This window comes from Petromyzon marinus, chromosome 55, assembly GCF_048934315.1.
Source record: "Petromyzon marinus isolate PM22_M1 ecotype Great Lakes invasive population chromosome 55, UKy_Petmar_22M1.pri1.0, whole genome shotgun sequence".
Taxonomy (NCBI): Eukaryota; Metazoa; Chordata; class Hyperoartia; order Petromyzontiformes; family Petromyzontidae; genus Petromyzon; species Petromyzon marinus.
Window position 1 is genome coordinate 13,912,035 of NC_133721.1, and position 22,337 is coordinate 13,934,371.

Here is a 22,337-nt window from a genome sequence, read left to right on the forward strand (position 1 = left end):
AATTGAACACGGGGAGGGGGGGGATATTCGTAATTGCGTGGTTGGAGAATGCAGCGCGCGCTGCACCGACCTCCCATTCGGCGCGACAAAGAATTCCGTGGAGGCCAAGGAGAGAAATATTTTGTCGGTATTTGTCCCACGCCCTCAGGAGCAGCTGTGCCTCCCTCACCACATCCTGGAGGAGAAAGGCCTCAGCAAGGTGTCCCTCACCATCCAGTGCCTACTCGACCTGGCCACCAGCAAACCCAGCCAAGCATCCGTGGTCTGACTCCCACCCTGTGACCCCCCCCCCCCCCGCGATCATCTGTCAAGCAAAATCCACATCGGCCCCGCAGGGGCCCCTAATTCCACCACCCGCAGGCCAAACCATGAGGCCCTCTTTGCGTGCGAGGCCCGGGGCAAATGGCCCCTTTTACTGCCCCCCCCCAGCCCCCCTCTGGGCATCCCGCATCCCCTGCCTCCAGGCTCAAACACACACCCACTACGATTACTTTAATCAGCAGGCCCTGCCGCTTTCGACTGCGGCATGAACGAGGGTGCGTAATGCACTTTGGACCCAGAAGATGTATTCGCATTGCTGTTATAATATTCACTGTTATTGCGATCACAATAAGTGGCCCGAAGGCTCAGTTCTGTCTTTTCGGTGGTGGTGCTGGTGGTAGCGAATTTGACAAAGGCCACGGTGCCGGCGTGCGAGGGGGAAGATCTGCAAGCCTGCGATGGCACTATCACGTAGCACCATCACGTGGTGCCATCACGTGGTGCCATCACGTGGTGCCATCACGTAGCACCATCACGTGGTGCCATCACGTGGCACCATCACGTAGCACCATCACGTAGCACCATCACGTGGTGCCATCACGTAGCACCATCACGTAGCACCATGACGTGGCGCTATCACGTGGCACTATCACGTAGCACCATCACGTGGTGCCATCACGTAGCCCTATCACGTAGCACCATCGCGTGGCGCCATCACGTAGCACCATCGCGTGGCGCTATCACGTAGCACCATCACGTGGTGCCATCACGTGGTGCCATCACCTAGCACCATCACGTGGTGCCATCACGTAGCACCATCACGTGGTGCCATCACGTGGCACCATCACGTAGCACCATCACGTGGTGCCATCACGTAGCACCATCACGTAGCACCATGACGTGGTGCTATCACGTAGCACTATCACGTAGCACCATCACGTGGTGCCATCACGTAGCCCTATCACGTAGCACCATCGCGTGGCGCCATCACGTAGCACCATCGCGTGGCGCTATCACGTAGCACCATCACGTGGTGCCATCACGTAGCCCTATCACGTAGCACCATCACGTGGTGCCATCACGTAGCCCTATCACGTAGCACTATCACTTGGCGCCATCACGTAGCACCATCGCGTGGCACTATCACGTAGCACCATCACTTGGCGCTATCACGTAGCACTTGGCTTTTAAGACTAATTGCAAGCAGTTACAGTAGTGTAATTTATATCAGAGGAGGGGAAAGAGCTATCCTAATGCATGAGGTGTACTTTTTAAATCGCATTTTTTATTTTGTCTTAGTGGTTTTTCTCATTGTCACCCCTTTTAAGCCAAAACTTGTCCGACAGTTGTAAACAACATTTTCTCTTTTTACCTTGAGAGTTTTATTTTGGCTTTGGCAAAAAGAACACATTTCATGCCTTTGACCAAATTACACTTTAGCAGATGAAGAGTACACTCTGGTGATGGCACCACGGGCCTCGTTGTGGTGTTGTTGTTGAAGCCAAACGCTTCAATGCAGACCCCTCTCCGTGTCGTTGGGAAGGGTGCTCCCGACAGGGTCCATGCCGTCTTTGATTTTTGTTTTGTTTCAGGGTGCTGTAGTGGGTTGCGCTTTATACCTTTTGATTTTTACTTATTATTTTTAAGCAGGTGGCACAACTTATCCAACTCCACATTCCATAACAATTTTTTGTAGTATTATTCTCACGGTTTATTTCATTATGATTACTACTGCTAATTTCCCACTGCTCTCAAATCCCATCTCATCGTCAATCCGCAGTCCCAGCGACCAAGAGGAGTAACGTGCTGCCCCCCCCCCCCCTTGTAAATATCACGATTTCGAAAGGAATTTTAAAAGCTCTGAATGCTTGCCGCAAGCCAGGGGCGTTGTTTTGATCCCATCGACAAGCGGCCTGGTCCCCCCCCCCCCCCCCCGAGCCAGATCTCTCGCAGCAAGCGTGGACGTGGCACATTGCCAAACCCGACAGCCGCCGCCACCAACGCCTCCACCCCATCATCCAAAATAATTGTAAGATAGCGATTTTGAAAAACCCACAGATATAGTTTTGTATTCGACGACGTTATTACTGCATGCTTGCCGTTGCGACGTAATGGGGTGAACGTAGTGGGTTGTCTTGTTGTTGTATGCGTGGGGCTCGGTCGGCAGGAGCCGGCGGGGGGGGGGGGGGCTTGTGCTTGACCACGAGAGCCGTGTAAGCGCGGTGCCACGCACCGCCTGTCCCTGCGGCGCTGGCACAGCCCACGCGTGCGTTACACCCTCGCCCCCCTCGTCTTGGAACACCTGTTGGGTTTTCTTCTAGATTCACTAAATGGCGATGCAGCCCCTCACCCCCCCACCCTAAACCCTTACCCCCCCAGCTCGCTGTGCCGCGGTGGTGCCAGTGCGACCGGGTCCCGTTAGCCGAGCCCCGGATTGTTAGCTCTGCTCGGCCGTGCTTGCCTTGCCCGCATGGACCATTCCACACTCGTTGCTAATCCCCGATTTCACATCGCCACCTTCCAAGCGATCTCTTGCTCGTCTCTATTAAGAACTACGGTTATTAGTGAGTGTATCTTCACGTTTAAGAGTTTGTACTCCTTCCATCGCCTCAACTGAAACCGTTATTTTTGTCAGTTTATTACAAATAATGTTATCGTTATGAATAGTGTACAAAAAATAAAAACATAATTTTACAAAAACCCCCAAAAATATATATTAAACTTCAAGTGCCTACAGCTAACTTGTTAATATTTGGCTCCGTAATAAAAATGGAACTGTAACCCTGGACATGTACGCATGTAAAGTAATACTACCAGCTGGTCTGGGTGCCATACAGTCCGGTGTTTGTAGTCACAGAAAGCAATGAAGAGCTCTCCTGCTGCCGGCTGCACTCCCAGCGATCCTATTATTGGCAAGAGAGCTGCTATGGCTGAATAGCAGTTGGGGGGGGGGGTCCCTTAGGCCAAGAAACAAGGGGGTTATTTGAGCAGGCTGCGTCACGGTCTTATAAGCAGGATCACCCAGAATGTGTCGTACCTCGGAAAGCTAAGAAGGGGTTCGGCTCTGATGAATGAGTACTGCTCGGATGGGCGATCGCCACGCATGCATGAATGAGTACTGCTCGGATGGGCGATCGCCACGCATGCATGAATGAGTACTGCTCGGATGGGCGATCGCCACGCATGCAACGGGCACTGTAGGCTGCTGCGGGCTACTGTGCGGCAGGCAGACGGCGGTGCGTCAATTCCGTTGTCGCCGCTGCACTACGCTCCCAACGTCTGTGCCCCCCCCCGCCCTCTTCGCCAACCGGCACAGACCCAGCATAGTGAAGTACCCAAACAAAACCCCGCAGCCCAAACGGGGTGCAAATAACCCTCATCCAGCAATGGATTGAGAAAGGGGCCGTACATTAGGTGGAAGGTAGATTACACGCACAGGTGGCTTCCTCGGATAGTCGGATAGTACAATGAGGCATTTGCAGTGAGAGGATCCGAGTCATCGTTGGGAGTGGGGGGGCCCCATGCCAGACCCCGCCGATCAACCCCCGACTGCTGTCAGAGTGCAGGGATGCAACCGGCTGCCAGGAATAGAGACCCCGAGTGTGGCACGCACCGCAAATAGCCAGCTGAAAATAATATACACGTATTTAATTTAAAGAGTAAAAAAAGAAAAAGACGTAAATATACCGAAACTTGTCTCTAAATAAAAAGACTTTTAAATAATAACTCGGAATATTTTGTATAGAGAATTTTGGCGCAGCATTGACAGCCTAACTTTTTTTTTGAGAGCATGCGTTGCATCCAGGCTTACAGTGCGAGTGGCCATATATCAGTAGTTATTCTCGGTATAACGTTATTGTCATAATAGCAATTCCTGTGGTTATACGTTCTATTGTTTTAATGCCGTAATCTCTTACTGTATTGTTTTGTAGATGGTTGATGATTTTTTTATTCCAATATTTTGCATGAATGCCTTTGTCATCGATTTCCAGTGATCAGTCTTAATTGTTCGGCAATGGCCAATTAATTGCGTTGCTGAGCCTCTGGCCATCTTCACACTCCTGGGCATCTTAACGAACGTGCTATTTAAAAAAAGATTATTATACAAAATTAAGCAAATCGTTAACGGAATCTTTAAACTTTAAATTTTACTCCGCCTTAGGGGAGAATTCAGAGTAATGTTGAGGTTTATAAGAGCTATATATACGCTTAAACAGCAATATGCGCGCTCACGTTTTATACTTCGGATTTGGCCCGTGGGGAAAATTTTCGGCTTACCGCTAAAATTTGCTCAGCACATCGCTAAAATTTGCTCAGCACATCGCTAAAATTTGCTCAGCACATCGATGTTTTACGCAAGTGGAGCGCACTCAACGGTGATTTGGTTTCGGCCCATTCGGTGGCATAATTTGTAAATGTCTTGAAGGAAGCGCCCTGCAGGAGGGATGGGGGAATGCTTCTTGGCGTGCTCTCTCTATTTGTATATTTGTAAAGAAAGACGGCTCCACTTCACGTGGCCCGGGCAAGTTGTGTACAAAAGCACCTTAATGTATGTATTTTGTACTATATTCCACTGTGATGTTTTCAGCTTTTCATTAAAGTGTGTACCGTTACTTTCTTGTTGTCGTTTCCGAGTTTATTTCGCTTAACCGGGCGACAACTCAAGTGGCGTCTCTTTTGCAAGAGTGAACTGGATCACCGAAAACGACAAAAGCCCAAAGACAAAACAAAGCACATCGAAAATCCGAGCACAAACTTCTTCCCCCGCGTTCGACATTGTTTTTCAAGTAAAAATGTTTATGTTCCGGTTGGTAGTCATCTAATAGCTTGTGGGTAAAGCGTTTGCGAAATAAACCGCGGATGCTGCGTTGTTGCCGAGGCCAGGAGCAAACGGACTAAAGCTGTTCCGAGCTACGCCTGGAGATGCCCTGCCACGGCTCTGAGCTTGCAGCTCATCCCAACGTACGGCCCCTCCTTCCGCACCCCACTCCACGGGTGGGGGAAAGCCATCAATTATCACAATAATTATTATTATTCAAACTTGTAACACGCCGTCGCACAGGTGTCAGGAACCACAGACAAGTTTGAAGGCAGCTGCCAGGCGGTGAGCCGGCGCCAAACTCCCCAAGCTCTGCGGTCTTCTATATATCAAGGTATTAACGGACAATTAATTAGCATTTTATGAGTGTTAGGACAGCGGGCACCCGTGGCACATAGGCTGAGTGACCCTTGGACTGAGGGACACGCGAACCGAGTTACGCGCACGGATTGGACGTCAATGTCCGGGTGCCAGGTTTTCATGCCAAATACCGGATTGCGGTCACGTCCTCAGCTTGTGCTTTGAAATAATGTGGGAAATGAAGTGTGTCTCTATTACAGAGAATTTCGGTATATGTTTGCATTGCCCATGGCCGAGCACAACGTGGTGGTGAGCAAGGCCGGGAAGGGCGATGCGAAGGAGGAGAGCTGTGGGCGGTGCCACCAATTACTTTTTTTTCTTCCCACCCTTCTTGGCCTTCTTTCCCTTCTTTCCCTTCTTGGCCTTCTTGGGCGCCTTGTACTGGCCCAGACCCCGGCGCACCATCACGCCACGCCACCACGCCTGGATCTGTCCCAGACACGCACCGCACACACACGCACCACACACGCACCGCACACACGCAGCACACACTTTACGGTCACATGGCAGTGGCAGCAGCGAACTCGCCTGTGATGCGCGTGCATGTGGATTGCGGTGAGGCTTGTGGTACAGTGTTTCATTGCAAGTGCCTTCATCTGAATTTACTTTTAAATGTTTTGTTATTCTTCAACACGATCCCGATTGCGCTGCAGAGGGTCCCCCCCCTATGTGCGTTGCCGTGATGCACGCTGTTACGCAAACTGACATCGCTGACTTTGTGAGGAACCCAACGTGGAACGTTTCCCAGCATATCCGTCGCTACGTCGTCTTCGACTCGGCTCAGCTTCGTGTCAGTATTTCCCGCATGTGAAGCGTAATATTAAGTAACGCACCGTTTGATTAAATGTGACTGATCGAACTGGTAATATGTTACTGCATATTCGCAGATTCACGTAATAAATTTGTATTTTTACATTCAACCCCCTCTGATCATCTTCACCTGATAGGCGCATAGTGATAGTACCTGTCCTGTACTGTACAACACAATGTACACATTTAAAATTGTATAAAAGTCTTCCTGCTTCCGGTCTCTATTTAAATAGAGTAAGGTGATGCCATCACAGTGCGCCTATCAGGTGCTAAGATCAGAGGGGGGGGTTAATGTACAGGTACGATACTGTGCGTAATTTGGTTGCAAGGTATGAAACGCAACATTTGAATCCTGGACGCGAACCCAGGAACTCTTGAGCTCTGGAGTCTGCCGGCCACCCCAAATGTGCGGTGCGAGGAGCAGGAGCAGCAGCAGCAGCAGCAGCACCTTGACGGTGCAGCGCAGCTCCAACTCCTCCTGCTCGAGACGTTTGCGCTCCGCCTCCCTCTCCAGCCGGTCCTCGATGACCACCGCCTCAAACTCCGAGTACTACGTGGGTGCAGGGGGAGGGGTGCAGGGGGGTTGGGAAATGGTGGGTGGGATGAGAGCAGGGCAGGAGTTTGGACAGAGGATGAATGAGCTCCAGCAAAGACTTTAAGGTTTCATTTACAACCAGATTAATTTGCTGCCACTTGTATGTTTAGGGTTAGGCTTGGTGGGAACGCTCGTACTCGTGACTCTGGTTGGCTAGTTGGTGAATGGGAGGGCCCGTTGTAAAAGCTGGCTAGACTCATTGTTTTGGATTTGTGGGAGGGCTGATGCTAGTGCTCGTTGGGTTACAGTTACCATCAGTTAGAGGGAACGTCCTCGTGACTGGTTGGATAGTTAGGGTAAGGATCAGTGGGAGGATTTCGATTTAAAGCTTTCGTGACTGCAAGGATTCATCTTCTTTGGTTCTTTCGGTAAAGCCACGTAGAATGAGAATAAAATAATAAATTGATAAAATAACACGATAAAATTCTCACGACGTTTCGGCCACAACACAAGCAGCCTTCATCAGGTGAAGGGACGAGACTGTCTGGAGGACAGTGCTGGAGCAAACACAGCCAAGCTCAGACCGCGACCTTTAAGCTGTGTGAGAAGAAACAAAGTGCCTTGACAAAGGAATTGGCATAGAATTTAGCATTGAAATAGCCGAGTGATTAGCTTGTGACTGGTCACAGAAATGGCTATGTTAAAGTCAAAGCATACACATTCACAGAGGCACCTAGTACAAATCAAACAGGAGAATTTAGCATTGAAATAACTGAGGGATTAGCTTGTGACTGGTCATAGAAATAGTTATGTTAAAGTCAAAGCCTACGCATCTACAGAGGCACCTAGTACAAATCAAACAGGAGAATTTAGCATTGAAATAACTGAGTGATTAGCTTGTGACTGGTCACAGAAATGGATATGTTAAAGTCAAAGCCCACACATCTGAGCTATTAACAGTAACTGGGTATACACTACACTATATAATGAATACTATATAGTAAACCAATAAAAAACTAAAATATAACTTACCTCAATGTTATCAATAAACTATATATTCGCCAATCAGCTAAGCTACCAACAATAAGTCGTTATATATCACAATGCTATATGGCGAAAAAATGGGTGGATTCTTACCCTCAACTTTAGCTAAAGTTGAGGGTAAGAATCGCTTAGCTGATTGGAGAATATATAGAGTTTATTGATAACATTGAGGTAATTTATATTTTAGTTTTTTATTGGTTTACTATATAGTATTCATTATATAGTGTAGTGTATACCCAGTTACTGTTAATAGCTCAGATGTGTAGGCTTTGACTTTAACATAGCCATTTCTGTGACCAGTCACAAGCTAATCACTTAGCTATTTCAATGCTAAATTCTATGCTAATTCCTTTGTCAAGGGGTGCCTCTGTGGATGTGTATGCTTTGACTTTAACATAGCCATTTCTGTGACCAGTCACAAGCTAATCACTCAGCTATTTCAATGCTAAATTCTATGCTAATTCCTTTGTCAAGGTGCTCTGTTTCTTCTCACACAGCTTAAAGGTCGCGGTCTGAGCTTGGCTTTCTCACTCCAGCGCTGTCCTCCAGACAGTCTCGTCCCTTCACCTGATGAAGGCCGCTTGTGTTGTGGCCGAAACGTCGTGAGAATTTTATTGTGTTATTTTATTTTTATCAATTTATTATTTTATTCTCATTCTACGTGACTTTACCGAAAGAACCAAAGAAGATCAGTGGGAGGGTTAATTCTAGCGGCCAGTCGGCTAGTTGATAAGGGTTACGTGTAGTTAGTGCCTGCTTAGGGGCGCCGCGGTGACGAGATGTTAACTACCTCACCTGGTACACAGGAGGTTGTGGGTTCAATTCCGACCCTGACGCCTTCTGTATATTTGGAGTTTGCGTGTCTGTCTCCCTGTGGTCGAATGGATTTTTCTCCGGGTCGTCGGGTTTTTCCCTCCACATGATGAAACATGCGTTTAGAGTATTTGGCTGCTATAAATTTCTCCATGATAAGCCAATTCCTTGAGCTATCATTTGGTCGCTTCTGAAAAAGAGCTACAAAGCTCCGTGGGCCTTTCATGGTAAAATATAAAACGGTTCAGTTGGTTTTATTTTAGTTTAGTTTGCTTGACCATTTGATGAGGGATAGGTCTAGTCTCGTTACTGGTTGGCCAGTTTGTTAGGGTGGGTGTAGTGTTTGGCTGGCTAGCGTGCTCCACCATCAACCTGCTCACTCCTCTTCCTCGCTGCAACTTGTAGCCGACTCAGTGGTCAACCTCGTCCGCATTCCTGGATCTCACCACGCCTCCTCACCTGGCGCGCGAGGTCCTGCAGGTGAGCCAGGTCGCTGGCGTGCGTGGCCTTGAGGTTGTTGAGCTCCTGCTGCTTGGCCTCCAGGTCGTGGTCGTACTTCTCCATCCAGAACTCCAGCTGCTCCGAGAGGTCCTGCAGGCAAAGTTAAACAGCCTTGGCTACATATTCTTGTTTCTTTCGGTAAAGTCACGTAGAAGGGAAACAATCAAATAATAAAAGTATAAAACAATCAAATTCTCACGATGTTTCGACTGCAACACAAGCAATCATCATCAGGTGTGAATACCACAGCAAGAAAATTTGAAAAAAGTGGCGTTTTCTTTTTAACGTTAGCACCACGGAGAGCGATTTGGCAGTTATTCAGATGGACGAGTCCATCTATGTTCGGAAAAGAGGAGGGGGGAGACGAAAATTAATGTATGCTGACTGAAAGCCACCGTAAGTGTGAACAATCAATTAAGGCCCGAAATGGTTTATCAAATCCTTCCCATTATTGCGAAGCCAGAATCTACCTTCTCGATTGAAATTGTCTCTGCGTTTGTATATGTGGATAGCCTCATGAACGAATCGCTCATGGTAGCCAGATGGCTTGCAAAGAACCTCTGTCTTGGAGAAGTCAATGTCATGTAAGCCTAAGGAAATATAACAGTGATCTGCCACGGCCGAGGTGTTGGTCCTACCGTGTTTCAGGTTTGCTTTGTGTTCACGAATGCGGTCCGAGACATGTCGTTTGGTTTCTCCAATGTAACTACTACCACAGGGGCAACTTAGTTTGTAGACGCCAGGGTACTGTATGTCCGGAATCACATCTTTTACAGACGGAACCAGATCACGGATTTTATGTTATGTGTTAAATCGGACCTGGATCTTGTGTTCATTCAAGATTTTGGAGATCTTTTTTGTGATCCCCGCAATGTAGGGTAAAGTGATGGTTTTGAAAGGCTCCTCAAGAGGGTCCTTCTTCATGGTTGGAGTGATAGCTTTGCGGATTGTGTAGTCAGAGTAACCATTAGCCTTAAGAGCTTGGTGTACGTGCTTGAGTTCACTGGCGATGTGTTCCTGGTCGGATATGCATTGGGCTCTATGGTGCAGAGTCTTGATGAGGGAATTCTTCTGAGATGGATGGTGGTGGGAATCCGGTTTCAGGTAAGCATCCGTATGGGTAGCTTTCCTGTAGACAGAGTGGCTCATTGAACCATCAGGTCTCTTATTTATTAGGACATCCAAAAAAGGTAGCTTGCCATCTTTTTCGACTTCCATGGTAAATCTGATGGGGGGGGCGGGGCGAGTTCCCCGTGAGCGACGTTAGCGATTATATTTAAGCCTTGGCTACGTTCCATTGGAGGTTCAACCGGGGACACATGGCGAGCTGGGAGCTCCTCCCTCTCTCCCTCTTTCAGCCCTGCCCACTTCTACAAAGCCACATCCACTCAGCCACTACCCCCACCCACTATGTGAGCGACCTCAAATCGATGCTGTCAGATGGGGATCAGGTAACCCCACCCACTACTCTAGTAGTCTTGCCCACTTCTCTGGTGGCTCCGCCCACTACTCTGGTAGCCCCGCCCACCACTGGTGGCTCTGTCCACTACTCTGGTAGCCTCGCCCACTGCTCTGGTTGCACCGCACATTGCCCAGGTAGCTCGGCCCACTCTCCAGTAGCCCCACCTACTAGTTGGGTAGCTCCACCCACTGTGCCCACCATGAAGCCACATGATTGAATAGTTGGGGAGAAAAAATAAAACCAGGTTCTCACAAACGTTTGGGGTGGCTTCGTTCACGCGTGCACAGACGCTGCCGGGCGAGCCACGGGTGGGCGTGAAGAGTGGTGGCGCTGGCTGGCTCACCGCGTAGTGCCTCCTCAGGAAGGTGTCGATGTCCATGTGCACCCTGTTCTCGTTGTCCAGCTCGCTCCCCAGCGTCTGAAATGCACAACGGGCAACGGCGCTTTTACGTCTTCTCATTTCCATGTAACGCAACCAGGCCGTGTGCCCCCGGGCTCACCTGCACCTCATCTCTCGGACACTCACCTGCACCTCGTCTCTCAGGGCGAGCTCCACGTGCTCTCTACGCCGCGCCGCCTGTGAGAGTCGCGCCTGCGCCATGCGCCGCGCGTACCGCCCCTCCATGGCACTGCGGGCCTTCGCCTCCTGCAGCTCGTCCTTGAGCGTCGTGATCTCCTCTTCTAGGCGCTGCCACGGACACGCGGGGGTGGGGCGAGTGCCCCGTGACAGACGTTAGCGATTATATTTATTTTCTCTTTCTTAAATCGTCCCCCGATCAGTTCCTCGTCCATTGCCGCTACCGACGGGCGGCGGCGGTAGCGGCGGCGTGGTAACGAGACAAAGCGGCGATTCAAAATGCTCGCAGGGCAGAGGCCCTACATCATTCCCTACGCTATGGGCGATTCTGCGGCCGTCTGGAATGCTCTTCCGATATTAGGAAGCCACTGCAGCTATGCACTTTTAAATCATCAAGATTGAAAACTCATTTCTTTAGAACTGCTTTTTGTATTTAGTTTGTTGTCCTTCCCCCGCACCTGCGATTAGCATGGTTGGCTACATCCGGTGTGAAAGAAGTTCAACATACGTACAGAAATACGTCACAGAACGGCCCACGGAAAAGCGGATTTCACAGAGCTACCTCTGAGTTCCCTTCAAGTGGCCGCTGGCACACAGAGCAGAGGGTCGGCACTTTCCCACCGAGTCTTTGTTGCATGACAATCACACCTATTGGGATTGCTCAACTGGGAGCACACATGGCATCTTCGCCCCAAACTGTGGAGCCACCGCAGGTTGTGTCTGTGAAACGTAGCAGCGCCTTCCTTCGTAAACAACCTTAGGCAATCTCCTTCTAGCGTATGGCAAGTTACGTCTAAATTGCACATCCAGGTTTAAGTTTTGTGTGAGCCATGCGATGGCTTCGGGAGCAGTGTGGCCAATATTCTCCAGTCCGTCGGAGAGACGGTGTCGAATGCAGTTGTTTGCAATGTGGTCCATTGTTTGGTTTCGGTGGCTGCAGTCACTGGCACTGTGGGTCAAAGCCTTTTGCAAAAAAAAATGGCTATGACCCACAGTGAATATCAAATTATCTCAGATCCGAAATTTATGAAAATTGCCATACCAAATTTACAGCAATAGGTTTTTAATTTGTTATAATTGATATTATTATTAAAATATAGTAATTTACATTTTTATTTTATCATTTTTTATTATTGTAAATATTTAATTTATTTGGTGACCACGCTGAAACCACGAACTCGCCACACTTGAGAACCCGCTTTAATCACGAGCAGCTTGGCTGATTTTCCGAACGCAGGATCTCAGCGGCGCCGGCCCAGCGTCTGTGACCCATGAGCCACCGATGCCACGCGGCTTTGAGCGACGGGACACGGTGTGCGCGCGTGCGTGGGGCTCACCTGCAGCTCGTTCTCCTTCTCCTTCTTGAGGTCGTAGATTTCCTTCTGCAGGGCCGCCACTCTCTTCCGTGCCTCTTCCTCCCTGACGACGCGGAAACAGAAACCGCATTTTCCGGCGGTACAGGGGTGAGCACGCCGTGCCGTTAACCCAGCGACGTCTCGCGTTGAGACGGCCAACTTTGCCGGGAAGCGATGTCAGAACCGGTCCAACCCTCTCTACCTCTCACCAGCCAGCACCAATCGGCATTGTGAATTATGTTAGCAGGAAAACTCACGTGACCAACACGGCGTGGGGAATCCCCTCATCTGCTGGCGGCTTGACAATAGTTATAAAAGCCGCGGTGTCGTTGCGCGTAGCCGCGACGAGCGAACGAACGAGCGAGCGAGCGTGTTAGCGAGCGCGATCCTGGGCGAACCGTGCGATGGCAGCGTCGTGGGCGTCCCTCTTCTCCTTCTCGGACGCGACGGCGCTCAGCAGGCTCTGGAACGTGCCGCCCGCGCGCACCTCCTGCAGCGTCTCCGCAATCACCGCCTCCGCAAACCGCCTGCGACGCCGAGGAACAGCAACGGGTTGTTTATTTTATATCCCGATTTTAGACCAAACTATTTTTACTTTACCAAGTAAGGCCCACTGAGCGACGTAGCTCTTTTTTCAGAAGCGAACTGGCCACAAATGATAGCCCCACGAAGTGGCTTATCATCACGTGGAAATTTATAGCAGCTGAATACTCAAAACGCATGTTGATTCTAAATGTGGAGGTAATAACCAGAGGACCCAGAGAACAATCCATATGACCACAGGGAGAACATGCAAAATCCAAATATACATGGATCCTCAGGGTCGAGATCAAACCCACGACCTCCTGTATACCAGGCGAGGTTGTTAACATCTAGCCACCGCGGCACCCCCCATTTTGCTACTGGTGTCATCCATGACCTATCCCATGACACAAAACCAGTCGCACATCTGGAATAAAATGTAGTCACTGATGTGTGGCCGTGAGCGGGAATCGAACGTGGGTCACTGTGTTCGTTGAGCAGTGCACTAACCACTCCCGATACCACTCCCCACATTTATCTGCAGAGGTATAGAAGACAAGACAAATATCCCCCGTATAGCCTTGACCAACTTTGGGGCAAGTGCTGTTAGTGAGCACTGATGAGCCGGCACTGTACATGAGGGGGTGGGTGGCCAGCACCATGCCCGGCCGCCTTTATCTCCCTAGTGGCAATGTTTACACACCGCACTACGTACTCGTTTGAGGCTGAGTCGACTTAGGTGAGACCTAGGACAGTTTAAATAATTGTCACAGGTTTGTAACGCAGCCCACTAACCTCCGCAATACCACTCCCCACGGAGGCACAGACGCTCGTACACACGCGCACACATGCCTGTGCGCGCACACACACGCACACGCATGCCTGTGCGCGCACACACACACGCACACATGCCTGTGCACACACACACGCACGCGCAGGCAGGCACGCACCTGTCGGCCTGCACCTTGCGCAGCGTGTCAGACGGGATGGGATCTTGTCCCGGGGCATCACGGAACTCCTGGTCCGTACTTGTCCGGATCCCTGGAATCTTCTGTGACATTGTTCAGAATCACAAGCACAGGCAAGTGCTTTGTAAACTAAACTTTTCTATTTTACCACGTAAGGCCCACTGAGCTAAATAGTTATTTTCCAGAAGTAACCTTGCCACAAATTATAGCTCAACAAATTGCCTTATCATCATGTGGACATTTATAGCAGCCAAATACTCCAAACACAAAACCGGAGAGAAATCCACGCGACCACAGGGAGAACACGCAAACTCCAAATATGCAGGCATCAGGGTCGGGATCGAACCCACGACCTCCTGTATACCGGGCGAGGCAGCTAACATTTCGCCACCGGGGCACTCCCTGTGTGTCGTGACCTAGCTGCCACTGTTTGACTTGAAGAGGGTTTCATCAATTAGGGTATTTTAGTTATAACCTGATAAAGGCAGCTCCCCATGAGCAAGGCATCATCCTGTATTAGAGAACAGCCCAAAGAAGTGGATATTACAGGGCTTAGTATTATTATTACGCTTGTTTACCCAGGGAAGTATCAGCATTGTTCAGGAGGGGGGGGGGGGTGACAACACTGCAGTGTGTAAATACCAATTAAGTTCGTCTGCGGGTAATCTTTCAGCACTGGGTTGTTTTGTCCAAGACCAATTATATATAAATGTGTATTATATATGTGTATTATATATGTATTATATATAAATGCGTATTATATATGTGTATTATATAGAAATGTGTATTATATATGTGTATTATATATAAATGTGTATTATATATGTTATATATGTGTATTATATATAAATGTGTATTATATATGTGTATAATATATGTGTATTATAAATGTGTATTATATATAAATGTGTATTATATATAAATGTGTATTATATATATAAATGTGTATTATATATATGTGTATTATATATGTGTATAATATATGTGTATTATAAATGTGTATTATATATAAATGTGTATTATATATGTGTATTATATATTAATGTGTATTATATATGTGTATAATATATGTGTATTATAAATGTGTATTATATATAAATGTGTTTAGCTATGGAAGGAAACCGGAGAACGTGGAGAAAAGGGGGAAATAACAAACTCCACGCAGAAAGGCGCCCGAGTTGGGAATCAAACCCAGGTCCTCCTTGCTGTGGAGGCACCAGTGTAGCCACTGAGCAGACACCTCTGAGCGCCGTCCAGTGACCTCTCGTCAACACGGCAGGTGGGCAACACTTTCCCATCTGCTCTGCTGCATATGAGACTACAAGAGAATGTTTTGTGGCCAGCAGAATGACTAATCGCCTTCGTATTCCCAGTGCCGATATTTGCAAAGTGCACCTGGTATTTGCAAAGTGCATCTCGGACATAAATATAAGTGCATCTGGTACTCATATTTAAGTCCGAGGCCTAGACACAGGTTCATATCCGACTCTCTACTGGTAATATCCATGGCCAGAGATCGAACCCAGGTGACTAGGATGAGGTGGTGTGCAAATCACTGCACCCCTTACATATAAGACAAAGAGGCCGTCCATAAATGACGTCACGCAAATAGGGGGGGGGGTCAGACATTTGTGACGATGTGTGACGAGTGGGGGGGGGGGTTTGAGAAATGTGACGTCACATCAAAATGCGCAACTTTAAATAAATATAGACAACACGTTCTACTTAATTAAATAGACTTTTTTAATAAATGTTTTCTCCTACAACATCAGAGTGCAGCGGCACATTAAATACGCACCACAATGACAATAGTTTAAAGCGATTCGAAGTATGTTTTTTTTTGGGGGGGGCGGGGGGGGCAGAGGTTTGTGACGTCATATTTCAGGGGGGTCTGACTTTTTGTGACGCCGTGTGACGATGGGTGGGGGGGAGGGGTCAAAATCGCGTGACGTCATTTATGGACGGCCCCAAAGGTCCCCCATGTAGCCTACATAGACAGATGGAGCAAGTGCTGTTAGCGAGCACCAACGAAAGTCGACACGGGGCACGAGGGAACTGGTGTGGGTCAGGACCACGCCTGGCCGCCTGTATCTCCACAGTGCTGGTATTTATGCAATATAACAATAACTCAATTCAGGCTGAGTCGACCTAGGGGAGGCCCAGAACCGGTTAAAAATGTGCGGTATGCCAATCACCACACTAACGCTTCACAAAGACAAAGATCCTCCGTATAGCCCTAACATACTGTTGGAGCAAGTGCTGTTAGCGAGCACCTATAAAGGCCGGCACGGCACACGAGGGGGTGGGTGGCCAACACCACACCCGGCCGCCTTTGTCTCCCCAGTGGCGATGTTTACACACCGTACCGGCTACTCCTTTGAGGCTGAGTTGACCTAGGGGAGGCCCAGGACCGGTTCAGATAATCGTCACTGGGTGTTGGGCCGTGTGGAGGAATCGAACTCGGGGGGCCGGGTTCGTCGTGCCACACAACGCGCGCTCCCAAACGCCCACGGACGCGCTGGAGCGTCGCCAAACGCAGCGCGGGCACGAACGACGCGAGCAGGCCAAGTCGCCTCCGTGAAGAGACGGCGACACCGATACTCACGGCGGGGGCGCATGGAGCGATGCACCCGAGGATCTCCAGCTGGTGGAGGCAGTCCTCGAGAATGAGGGAGACGCACAGGGCGTCCACGGGGGACAGACGCGTTTGTCCCCCTGGGGGTGCAGCCACACGACCTCCGGGCCCCCGACTCGCCGCCTCTCCGTCCATCGTAGGGCGCTGCGTGTGCATCAGACGTGGACAGCGCGCCCACGCTGAGAAGGCCACGCAAATTGGTGGCGAGGGGACGCACGGAAGAGAAAGTGGCACAGCAGCAGCAACAACAGCCAAATACTCGGCTTGCTCGAACCCTAGTCAACGAGCCATCATTCACTGACCCTAGACCTCACCAACCAGCCACTCCTCACACTGACCCGAGCACGAACTAGCCGACTGACCACGAGTACTAACCCTCCTACTGATCCTAACCCTAACCAAATAGCCAACCAGCTACGAGTAGTAGTCCTCCCATTGACCCTACGGCTGGTGTAACACAGGATGGCAAGCCATGAAGAGAGACAAAATTCAGGCTCAAGACGACGTTAGAACTGGGCTAGGGTTCACCATACAGGCAGAGCTAGGCCTAGGGTTAGATATAGGTTTAGATCCGGGATTAGGACTACAACTATGCCAAAGTCTACCGATGCAAATATATTTAGTATGTCAGAATGTATCATTTGCATCGATTATGATCAGCTCATGGGGCCTGTATGGGTCACCGAGTCGGATTTATCATTGTTTGAAAGGAAGGTTGATTGAGGCATCGTTCTATCGATCAGGTGTTTCACGTCTGTGCAAACATTTAGTAAACAGGTCTGCCATGAAGAAGAGCCATTGCCCAAAACGTTACTTGTTGTGTTTTCACTCTTGAGGCTACAGTTTTATCGACGATGTTTCATTGTGTTAATTGTTCTTGAGCACCAATGCCAATGCAGCAGCATCACCAAATAATGTGGTGACCCATTAGTCGCACTCCTTTGATGGTATGCACATTTACCACGACAGTACTAGAATACTACGAGTGCTTTTATTTTACCAGGTAAAGCCCACTGAGCTATGTAGCTCTTTTTCAGATAGCTCAACGAAGTGGCTTATGTGGCAATGCAAAGCAGCTAAATACTCTAAACGCGTGGTGATGTTGATCCTAAATGTGGAGGGCAAAATCGGATGGCCCGGTAGAAAAATCCACGCGACCACGGGGAGAGAGACACCGCAAACTCCAAATATACAGCAGCAGGTGTCAGGGTCAGGATCGAAGCCACGGCTTCCTGCATACCAGGCGAGGTAGTTAACATCCCCTAGCCACCGTGATGATGATGAGAGAGAGAAACGCAAACTCCAAATATACAGCAGCAGCAGCAGGCGTCAGGGTCAGGATCGAAGCCACGACCTCCTGCATACCAGACGAGGTTGTTAACATCACCTAGCCACCGTGACATATTTACGTGGCCAAGGAGCTTTCCTCTCCATCTCGTCCCACTGTGAAGGGCAACAGGCTCACTCCCTCAAAGAGTGACATCCTGGGAGCTTGACGCGAAAACAGCGAGCGGGGCGCGGACCAGAGGGATGGAGGCAGAGTCCGTGGGGGGGTTCGCCACTGACTGGCCACGCCTTTGGGTTAGACCGTAGGACAGGGGTCGGCAACATGTGGCTCGTGAGCCAGATGTGGCTATTTTGATGACTGCATCTGGCTCGCAAAAAAATCTTAGCTGACATTTCTTAACACGATAAGACTTAGGAATAGGTTTTACTCTTTTAACTGGCACAAAAACTGACACCTTTATTCAAGGCATCATGTTTGCAATAACCACAACACAAGCAGTCAAAATGCAAACAAAAAAGAAAACTCCAATAATAATATACACTGTCCTTAAATTTGATTGGTCCACACCCGAGACGGCTTTTCTTAGAGCCCTTTAGTCTCCATTGGTGTTGGACCAGAAGACGCCAAAAGGCGTACAACTCAAAAACAGCGCACTATCATAGTATTCAAAGACAGTGCATATTATTATCAGAGTTGTCTTTTTTGTTTGCATTTTGACTGCTTGTGTTGTGGTTATTGCAAACATGATGCCTTGAATAAAGGTGTCAGTTTTTGTGCCAGTTAAAAGGGTAAAACCTATTCCTATATCTTGTTTCTGGCAAAGGAGGTCTCATAATGATAAGACTTATCAAATAAATCTTAGCTGACATTTCTTAACACGATAAGACTTATCATATAAATCTTTGCTGACATTTCTTACTTGTGAGCCAGATGCAGTCATCAAAAGAGCCACATCTGGCTCGCGAGCCACAAGTTGCCGACCCCTGCCGGGTAGGGGCTGCCTTCATCCAACAGCGGATTGATCATGGCTGATGTGCTCGTCATCAGCCGTATGTTTATTATTATTGTTGTTATTGTTGTTGTTAGACGGGTGGGTAGCCTGGCCTGCAGGTGAGTTTTGATCAGGCGATTAAAACTCACCACCCACGCAACCCCCAACACTCGCCTGCAATTAACTCACCAACTCACCTCTCACCAACCATCGCCTCACCCCACATTCACCACTCACCAACTCACCCCTCACCAACCATCGCCTCACCCCACACTCACCACTCACCAACCATCGCCTCACCCCACACTCACCACTCACCAACTCACCTCTCACCAACCATCGCCTCACCCCACACTCACCACTCACCAACTCACCCCTCACCAGCCATCGCCTCACCCCACACTCACCACTCACCAACTCACCTCTCACCAACCATCGCTTCACCCCACACTCACCACTCACCAACTCACCTCTCACCAACCATCGCTTCACCCCACACTCACCACTCACCAACTCACCACTCACCAACTCACCACTCACCAACTCACCCCTCACCAACCATCGCCTCACCCCACACTCACCACTCACCAACTCACCTCTCACCAACCATCGCTTCACCCCACACTCACCACTCACCAACTCACCCCTCACCAACCATCGCCTCACCCCACACTCACCACTCACCAACTCACCTCTCACCAACCATCGCCTCACCCTCACACTCACCACTCACCAACTCACCCCTCACCAACCATCGCCTCACTACTCACTCACCACTCACCAACTCACCAACCATCGCCTCACCCCACACTCACCCCTCACCAACTCACCACTCACCAACTAGCCCCTCACCAGCCATCACCTCACCCCACACTCACCCCTCACCAACTCACCTCTCACCAACCATCGCCTCACCCCACACTCACCACTCACCAACTCAACACTCACCAACTCACCCCTCACCAGCCATCGCCTCACCCCACACTCACCACTCACTAACTAGCCCCTCACCAACTCACCCCTCACCAGCCATCGCCTCACCCCACACTCACCCCTCACCAACTCACCCCTCACCAACTCACCCCTCACCAGCCATCGCCTCACCACTCACCAACGGGCGCGCGCCTATCCGCTCTGTGGTTTTAGAAACTAAACTCGCGGACCACGCCGGGCGATTGTAAACGGTAGAGCGGATAAAAGCAATTCGCCAAACACTCTAGGCCCAATGTAATAATACTAACACATTATAATACTAACACATTGTTAACTTAATAATAACACGTAATAATAACACATAATACATTGTTAACTAAGATAACGTTCGTCTGACGCCTTCATCCAGCAGTGGATCGGCAAAGGAATAAACATCAATAAAACTATAATTCTGGGAGCATGATTATAATGTACATATGTATATACATAACAAATATTAAAGCCACAGTGATGCGATTGTGGCCATGCAACCCAAACTAGGGACTATATAGTAAACCCATAAAGACTTATTGAGACGCACAGAGACCAATAGACACACAGAGACCCATAGACACAGACACCCACAAACACAGAGACCCATAGACACAGACCCATAGACACACAGAAACCCATAGACACAGACCCATAGACACACAGGGACCCATAGACACAGACACCCACAGACACACAGAGACCCATAGACACAGACACTCACAGACACACAGAGACCCATAGACACAGACACCCACAGACACACAGAGACCCATAGACACAGACACCCACAGACACACAGAGACCCATAGACACAGATACCCACAGACACAGAGACCCATAGATACAGAGACCCACAGACACACAGAGACCCATAGACACAGACACCCACAAACACACAGAGACCCATAGACACAGACACCCACAGACACACAGAGACCCATAGACACAGAGACCCATATACACGCAGGGACCCATAGACACAGACACCCACAGAGACACAGAAACCCATAGACACAGACCCATAGACACACAGGGACCCATAGACACAGACACCCACAGACACACAGAGACCCATAGACACAGAGACCCATAGACACGCAGGGACCCATAGACACAGAGACCCATAGACACATAGAGACCCATAGACCCATAGACACACAGAGACCCATAGACACAGACACCCACAGACACACAGAGACCCATATACTACACACACACTACTACACACACACACACTACTACACACACACACTACTACACACTACTATACACACACTACTACACACTACTACACACACACACTACAAAGACAAAGATCCCCCATATAGCCTGTAACAGACTGTAGGGGCAAGTGCTGTTAGCGAGCACCTATGAAGGCCGACACACACTACACCCACTACTACACACACTACTACACACACACACTACACACTACTACACACCCACACACTACTACACACCCACACACACTACACACACACACTACTACACACTACACGCCCTACACACACTACACACACACACTACACACACTACTAAACACACACTACTACACACACACACTACACACACTACTACACACACTACACACACACACTACACACACTACACACTACTAAACACACACTACACACACACACTACACACACACACTACACACTACTAAACACACACTACACACACACACCACACACACACCACACACACACCACACACACACCACACACACTACACACACACTACTATACACTACGTACCCTCGCCTCCCGTGGAAAGTCCTCGATACCCGCGATTTCACTCCACTTCACTTCCCGGGAGCCGCCACTCACGAACCCTCTCTGTGTCTCCCTGTGTGTGTCTCTGTCTCTGTGTCTCCCTGTGTGTGTCTCTGTCTGTGTCTCTCTGTGTCTCTGTGTGTGTCTCTATCTGTGTCTCTGTCTCTCTCTGTGTCTCTGTCTCTCTCTCTCCCTGTGTCTGTCTCTCTCTCTGTCTCTCTGTGTCTCACTGTGTGTGTCTCTGTCTGTGTCTCTCTCTGTCTCTGTGTGTGTCTCTGTGTGTGTCTCTCTGTGTCTCTCTCTCTGTCTCTCTGTGTCTCTGTCTCTCTCTCTGTCTCTGTGTGTGTCTGTGTGTCTCTCTCTGTGTCTCTGTCTGTCTCTGTCTCTGTGTGTGTCTCTGTCTGTGTCTCTCTGTGTCTCTCTCTCTCTCTCTGTCTATCTGTGTCTCTGTCTGTATCTCTCTCTCTGTCTCTCTCTGTGTGTCTCTCTGTGTCTGTGTCTCTCTCTCTGTCTCTCTGTGTGTCTCTCTGTGTGTGTCTGTGTGTCTCTCTGTCTCTGTGTGTGTGTGTAACAACGGCGTTACCCAGGCGACCACAAACCGCCTGGGCTGTCGTAGTGGTGTCGTGGTGGTGGTGGTGGTGGCCGGCGCCGTCAT

General features: G+C 49.3%; 2 protein-coding genes across 15 annotated transcripts in view; one reads left to right on the plus strand and one right to left on the minus strand.

The window, feature by feature from the left end:
• The window catches only part of LRCH1 (leucine rich repeats and calponin homology domain containing 1), a 61,537-nt gene extending 56,663 nt beyond the window's left edge, over nucleotides 1-4,874 (plus strand). For all 13 annotated transcript variants that reach the window (XM_032975063.2, XM_032975070.2, XM_032975068.2 and 10 more), the window contains one exon: nucleotides 149-4,874. In XM_032975063.2, coding sequence (XP_032830954.2) covers nucleotides 149-268 — 120 coding nt within the window. In that variant the 3' untranslated portion in view covers nucleotides 269-4,874. The remainder of the gene's footprint in view (nucleotides 1-148) is intronic.
• On the minus strand, nucleotides 4,234-22,315 carry LOC116954512 (dynein regulatory complex protein 9). 2 transcript variants are annotated; one of them, XM_032975077.2, is made up of 10 exons: nucleotides 21,665-22,315; nucleotides 16,633-16,806; nucleotides 14,010-14,110; nucleotides 12,936-13,064; nucleotides 12,520-12,601; nucleotides 11,132-11,293; nucleotides 10,949-11,023; nucleotides 9,102-9,233; nucleotides 6,699-6,800; nucleotides 4,234-5,869 (listed from the first exon to the last, which is right to left on the minus strand). In XM_032975077.2, exons 2-10 carry the CDS (start codon nucleotides 16,795-16,797, stop codon nucleotides 5,747-5,749), a joined length of 1,071 nt encoding a protein of 356 aa, XP_032830968.2. In that variant the 5' UTR covers nucleotides 16,798-16,806; nucleotides 21,665-22,315; the 3' UTR covers nucleotides 4,234-5,746. The 2 variants fall into 2 exon arrangements, with proteins under 2 accessions (XP_032830968.2, XP_032830967.2); XM_032975076.2 differs by having other exon boundaries at nucleotides 16,633-16,841.
• Nucleotides 22,316-22,337: the final 22 nt, after the last annotated feature.